Source organism: Limulus polyphemus, unplaced genomic scaffold (genome assembly GCF_000517525.1).
Source record: "Limulus polyphemus unplaced genomic scaffold, Limulus_polyphemus-2.1.2 Scaffold2754, whole genome shotgun sequence".
In the NCBI taxonomy this organism is placed as follows: Eukaryota; Metazoa; Arthropoda; class Merostomata; order Xiphosura; family Limulidae; genus Limulus; species Limulus polyphemus.
The window spans coordinates 147,663-154,718 of NW_013668364.1; the positions used below are offsets into that span (position 1 = coordinate 147,663).

General features: G+C 34.8%; 1 protein-coding gene across 1 annotated transcript in view; it reads left to right on the forward strand.

Moving 5' to 3' along the window:
* Positions 1–7,056, forward strand: part of LOC106467823 (retinol dehydrogenase 11-like) — a 24,404-nt gene that overhangs the window by 8,581 nt on the left and 8,767 nt on the right. Inside the window, exons 3-4 of the mRNA XM_022396016.1 lie at positions 2,195–2,287; positions 6,169–6,354. Coding sequence (XP_022251724.1) covers positions 2,195–2,287; positions 6,169–6,354 — 279 coding nt within the window. The remainder of the gene's footprint in view (positions 1–2,194; positions 2,288–6,168; positions 6,355–7,056) is intronic.

Sequence of the window (7,056 nt, forward strand, 5' to 3'; positions counted from 1 at the left end):
CATTTGCAAATATCGTATTTTCCCCATTTTCCGCCTCCTGTGATGACTTGCACGCCTACCCATCTATTATTCATTTTACCCATTTTTCTTTTTTCGTCCCTTGGCTGACGAGAGGGCGTAACTCTCTACCGGCCCGACGGTCCTCCCGGGATCTGAATGAAATAACGCTTATGTTATTGTTGTCTTTCGATAGGTCTCAGTTACTCATCTCTCGTTGCCTATTTCCACTGTGTACTGCTACATCTGCTGGCCACTGAGAGGGCGTAACTCTCTGTTGGTCCGCCAGCCCTCCGGTCTGGAATGAAATGTCGTCAAAAAAAATATTTCGATTTGCCTTTGTTCAGGGTTACTGATGAGGGGTGTAAATACCCAAAACCGATATAATTCGGTAACAAATGGTCAAACGAATGATAGATTTAAATTTCACATTTTTCCAATGAAAGTATGCAATTGTAATCAAATCCACTAACATTTTCAAAGAGAATTAGTAGGAACGTTGCCTAAGTTGTTTGTGCTATATGTAGTAGCACAGTTATTAGAGTTTAACACTGTTATCTACTCTTTCCGATTTGACTTAGTTGCTAAACTTGAGGTTTGGGCTCCAACTACCTAGAAGTAGCTAATTTGTCGTTTCACCTGTTTACCCACATATCATTTCCCAAGAACATGTGTGAGCAGAATTATGTTTCCTTCCTACAATAATTTAAGTTAAATTCTGCAAACTGCGATACATCTTACTGAATATGTGTACCACTCATTGTATTGATCATACAATATTTTAACAAAACATAACCACACTGCTCGACTTTGGTATCCCAATTTAACGGTATTTTATTAGTAATTTGGAAATTTTTTCATAAACGATTGTCTTAGGAAATGAAGCTGTTAATAACAACTATGTGTCGATAGAACAATCGTTGAAACTAATTTCTCCCTGATACTTTGATTAGATTGTTATGTTTGTGAAAAGAATATTACATTAATTTACCAGTTAACAATCCGCCTTTTTTTTTTAGTTTGAAATTTAGGTAAATGATATACATATTAACATTTTAGTAACAATAAATTTAGGATACTTTACGTCCATTAAAATATTGTTGTGCAGGGAAAAGCTGAAGGTATAATTATGTGAATTAATTATTTGTGTTAATGTTACAAGATATTACTTTCTTTTTAATTATATATTATTACGTTTAACTGTTATTGTTTTGATACGCGCTAATGATTTGTTACATTTGTAAACAGTTCAGCTCACGCTTCATAAAGTACGTATACAATTTTCGAATGTGTGCTTAAGACTTGTGTATTTTTTTTGGGGGTATTCGGAGGTAAGACGTTTGAAATAATTGGTGCATTTGTTATTTTTGATATTATTAAGAAATTACCAAAAAAAAAAGTTTAACGTACAACGCTAGAATCCGGGTTTCGATACCCGTGGTGGGCAGAGCACAGATAGCCCAGTGTGTAGCTTTGTGCTTAATTACAAACAAACAAACTTTACGAAGTTTTGGTTTAGCCACCTGCGGCCATTCTTTGCCGTGTGCGACACCTTTGCTATTTTTTCGCAGTTGCAAAAAATACTAACTAACTGATTATAATAAATCTTTAGATTTAAAAAACTGCAATAAAGCATTTTTTTAGTTCAAGCACCCCCTCACTAGGACACCCATCAAGACTGGTATTTGAATGCCTTTTCGTTTTTATCTTCAGACATGGGATGCCAACTAAAGTCTGGGAATCACTTGTTAGCCACTTGTATTGGAATGGAGTTCTATGGGGTTCCTGTATTCTGTCTTCCGACCTATCGATAACTTTTTATTTCTACATATTTCAGATTTTTAAAAAGAATTAATCTGAGATTCGAAAAATACGTAATACAAGTTATCAAAAAATATGATTTTAGCCAGTGGTTCTGAGATTCCACACGTCGTGTGAGCGTGTGATCAGCTTTTCGTATCCTGTGTGTATAATTTGAAATTCTTTTTGTTTCATTATTGTTGTTAAGCTACACAATGGGCTTTCTGTACCGTGCTCACCACGGGTATCGAAACGAGCTTTAAGCTTTAAAACCTTTCAAACTTACTGCTGAGCATCTGAGGGGCCTGAAATTCTATTTATATTATGTTGAAAATAAATCTTGAACTTCATGTCACCTCCTACGATTTCTATCTTTTATTTTACAACAATTATTTAGCTCTTCCAGAACGGACGCTAACTGTGGATGGTTATGAAATGACGTTTGCGACGAATCATCTCGGCCATTTTCTCCTGACAAATCTGCTTCTCGGTAAGACATTCATGTAACATCTGTTACATGTTCTAAGGCAAATAATGAGTTAAATTTTGTGGCTCACCTTCTTCTATTAAATACTGTGTCATTCCTAAAATGCTATTGAACACTAATAGCGAATATTTAGTTACTGTTGATATCGTTTACGCTTTAACTTATTTCCGGGCCCGGCATGGCCAGGTGGTTAGGGCACTCGACTCGCAATCGGAGGGTCGCGGGTTTGAATCCCTGTCACACCAAACATGCTCGCCCTTTCAGCCGTGGGGGCGTTATAATGTGACGGTCAATCCCACTATTCGTTGGTAAAATAGTAGCCCAAGTTGGCGGTGGGCGGTGATGACTAGCTGCCTTCCCTCTAGTCTTACACTGCTAAATTAGGGACGGCTAGCGCAGATAGCCCTCGTGTAGCTTTGCGCGAAATTCAAAAACAAACAAACTTATTTCCGATAGTTTCAATTTCCCGAGAGGAAATGTGTTTTACAGCTTGCGAGATCTTTTTTTAAGTTTACGTTACAGAGTGAAACTCTTGAAAGGAAATTTCTTGTTATAATAGTTATTTCTTATTTCTCCGTTAATAGTTAATTCTATGACGTAATTTTATAAAGAATAGTAAACATACTAATTAATTGCTAAAAATTTTAAATTGGCATATTTAAATATTTTGCAATCTTGTATTTTTATTGATATCTTTATCTTCTATCCAATAGATAATACTCTAAACCAGTATAAACAAAATATATATGAACATTTATGCTTTAATAAACATAGTATGTACGATGAAATTTCATGTCTAAAATATTTCATAAAACAAAATAACTGTTAATATGAATTAATAATTAATAATAATAATATTATAATAATAATTAATACGAATGTTACAAGGGGGCGTTTTTTCTTCTTTCTTGATCTGATGTTGTCAAATTATGTGAAATTTGTTCAGTAACATTCTGTAATAACTTTCTCGTGGTGAGAAATTTAAAACAATTATTTATGTACTTGTTTATGCATAGAATTTTTTAGGCAGTATCTGTTGAAGGTTGATTAGTGAACTCCTTCTGGATGCGTTAATTTTTACGTGGTGTAACACTGAAATGCACCTAGTCGTTTAGAATAGGTATTAAATTTACATCTGCCTTTCTACCGCATAAATAAAAAAAAAATGTATGTCAGGGTTTTAAGTATATGGGCTTGGATTGTTTTGCAGTAGGTGTCTGTGACTTGGTGGCAATAAATTCGAACAATAAACGGACAGCACACAATCCACTTGTTTTAAAATAATATATTCAAAACAAGTCAAACGTATGTACAAAAATTCTCTACGCTATAGGATATCACAGTTGTATCTAAAACTCTAAACAATTCTCTTTTCTTGTCAAAAACCACTTAGGCTGATTAAATTACTTTAGAATCCAATTAACAAGACGAATTATTTTTCTCTGCTCTTATCAATGAATAATTCACTTACGTTACTCCGTGGGTTACCACAGTTGTATCCCGAACCTTAAATAATTGTCTCATTTTTGTCAAAGTCCACACAGGCGGGCTCAATTACTTTAGAACACCCTTTGACCAGACAAATTACTCTCCTTGTTTCTATTAAACTGTAAAACTCACTTTAAAATATCACCTGTTAAAGTTAATCACTCACACATCGGCTAACTTCATGTTCTCTTTCGATAACTCATTTTTTGACTTAACTGCACTTCACATGCGCTTGATGAAAAGGATAAAAAGAAGTATATTATAGGTCAAACCACTAAGGAGTTAGTATATATAACTGTGGACACAACGTTTCGGACAATGCCCTTCTTCAGATATCACTAACTGAACAGTAAATCCGTAAACGAAAACATTCCAAATCGAAGGTCGCGTGACGTGACAATGTAATAAATATACGTGTATAACAATACTTACAAACAATTGAAACAATAGAAAGTTTAAATATATATATACAAGCGCGCGCACGCACACATATCTATCATACATACGTATATATATATATATATGTGTGTGTGTATACATAGATACACACACAAATTATTATACAAATACTTATCTACACATATACAAACACAAGCGCGCGAACACACGCACATACATGAATATATATGCATTATAGTTTAAAAAAAATAGATGCATAATTTACCGTATAAAACTTTTTAAGAAAGGATAAAACTAAAACGGGAAATGTTACAAAAAGCTAAAACGTTCATTTAGCCCATCGGGGTGGAAAGTTCCCAGATCAAAAATTATTTTGTTTTCTTGTACTTCGCGGTTATGTTTGTTTGTAAGGGGCCTTCTTCAAAACAAGAATTTTAAAATGGCAAAGGGTATGGTTGTGCAAGTTGAAGTGTTGGGCCACTGGTTTATCTGAGTTACAATTTATTATGTTCTCGGTACGTTCTGCTAATAATCTACTGGTTTCTCCTATGTATCATTTCCCACAACATGAATAAACAATAGAATACATGACGCATTTTGATGTGCAGTTAAATTGATCCTTAATGTAAAAACTCGACTTAGGACCCTGCACGGATGTTCTTGAGTCAATGTAAGCACGTGTTATAGCGTTTTCTATTACAAGGATAACTACCTACAATAAAACTTGTGTCTGTTGAGGTGGCTGCCTTAAGGCTACAATGAACTACGTAGTTTCCAATACTGGTATCCTGACGGTAGGAAATTATGGGGGGAGGGGGGAAATCTTGGAAAAATATGTTTAGTGGTGTCAGATTCCTTTAAAATGTGAAAATTATTTAGAATAATGTCATTAAGTTGTTTATTGTGTGTGTGGTATGTGAGGGTAAGGGGCGGCCTGGTACAAGAGATTTTAGAGTTTGTTTCCGTGAGAGATGAAGAGGAATTGTGGTCTTGATTTACAATATAGTTGCGAGTTTTTTTAAAAATGTTTTTGAGGTAGTCACGATCATGAAAAAAATGATTCCAATTCTGTTGAGCGGACATTGAAATCATCAGGTTCACTCCACAGTTCCGAGGTTTAATGAACTGGGATTTTGGGATGTTCTTTTTTCATATATGTGGGGTGGTTAGAATTAAAGTGCATATAATTGTGGGTGTCTGTAGGTTTATAATGAACACTGGTTGTTATTTTATCAGAAGATATAGAAAGAAGAATATCCAAGAATGGTAGTGATGAATCAGAAATGTCATGCGTGTAAGACAGTGATGGATGGAAGTTACTTTCGTAATGAATAAACGTTTCTAGTTCGGGCAAGGTGCCCCTGAAGATTCCAACAAAGTCATCGATATATGTCTTGTAAAGTATGGATAACCGTTTGTCAAAAAAATTTCTTAACTCTCCTGTTGCGTATTACTGTGTATAATGATTTGATGTCCATAGCAAATAAAAGGACCGGGTCTGGCTTGGGGTTAAAAGTAATTGTGTTGAAGAGTCTAAGGGCATGATAAGTGTCCTTAATATAAGTGGGGAGTGAGTGGAGTAGGGGAGTCATTACGGAATTTAAATAACTGGAGATAAGTTCAGTTGGAGTATTACAGGTAGACACAATGGGCTGTTGGGTTTATGAATTTTAGGCACTAAATAGAAAACACCAGTGCTAAAGTCAGGTAATATTAAATTTCTACGACATCCTTTCATTTGGACCCTCCCTCCTCGCTTTTAATCCTCATTTCGTCCGTATGAAGATTGTGCTGAATGTTTATTTGATTTTATAGGTTATTACGTCGTCCTTTATATATAACTAACTTACCCTATTTCACTCCTTTGTATTCTTCTCTGCTAAAAATATCAATTAACATAATAACATGTATTATGTTTATCAAGTAAGCCATTCTTGCTTATGTTATTTTTGATAATTGCCTAACTATTTTATAAAACGACTGTATTATCTGAGCAGAGATGTTGATGAAATGTGCACCCAGCAGAATCATCACCGTTTCATCAGCAAGCTACAGACTGGGAATTATCAACTTTGACAATTTAAATAGTGAACGTTATTACATCTCGGACATCGCTTACAGTCATACTAAGTTGGCCAATATATTATTCACAAGAAAATTAGCTAATCGTTTAGCCGGAACAGGTAAGTAATGTAATTTTTCCTCACTCACTTATCTGTTGATTTTATGCCTATTATGTAATTGGAGTTATCAAGCTAACAACTGGAAACGTAAATTTTTTATATTGAGGAACTTAAATATGACTTCCTACCAACCACTTTCTCAAACTCACAATTTTATTAGAAAATACTTACGATTCGTACTTGTTGTAACTACGTTTACTTCTGGATCTTGTGGCTACTTTCTTTAATGATGTTTGATACTGACTTTACTTCTTAATTTTTAGCCGCGGTATAAAAGCTTATAGATACCTCCGAGTTTTTTTATTGTTGTTGTTTTCAAGTACAAACTTTTAGCTCATATCTCTGTCATCTGTTGACCGGTTTGAGATCTAATTACAGTTTTCGACTCAGGACATCAAACCCTTTCGATTGATGTATTTGATCACGCTCATTGTCTTATATGTTAATTTACTCTAATACTGCCTAAGAGAATTTTTGTTTGAGGGTAGGCTCGTAGATATTTGATGAGTAATAAAATCGAATCGGGTATACGCACGCCCCACGCTTAGTATTGCTGGCGCAAATATAGCTAATAAAAAAGGTAAAAAAAGGTTTCATGAATTAATTTACTCTAATCCTGCCTAAATGGGGCTAGCAACTCCACCCCGTAAAAACCAACCTGCTACAAGTAACTGCAACAACACCTTCCGTTGGCGAGGTGTT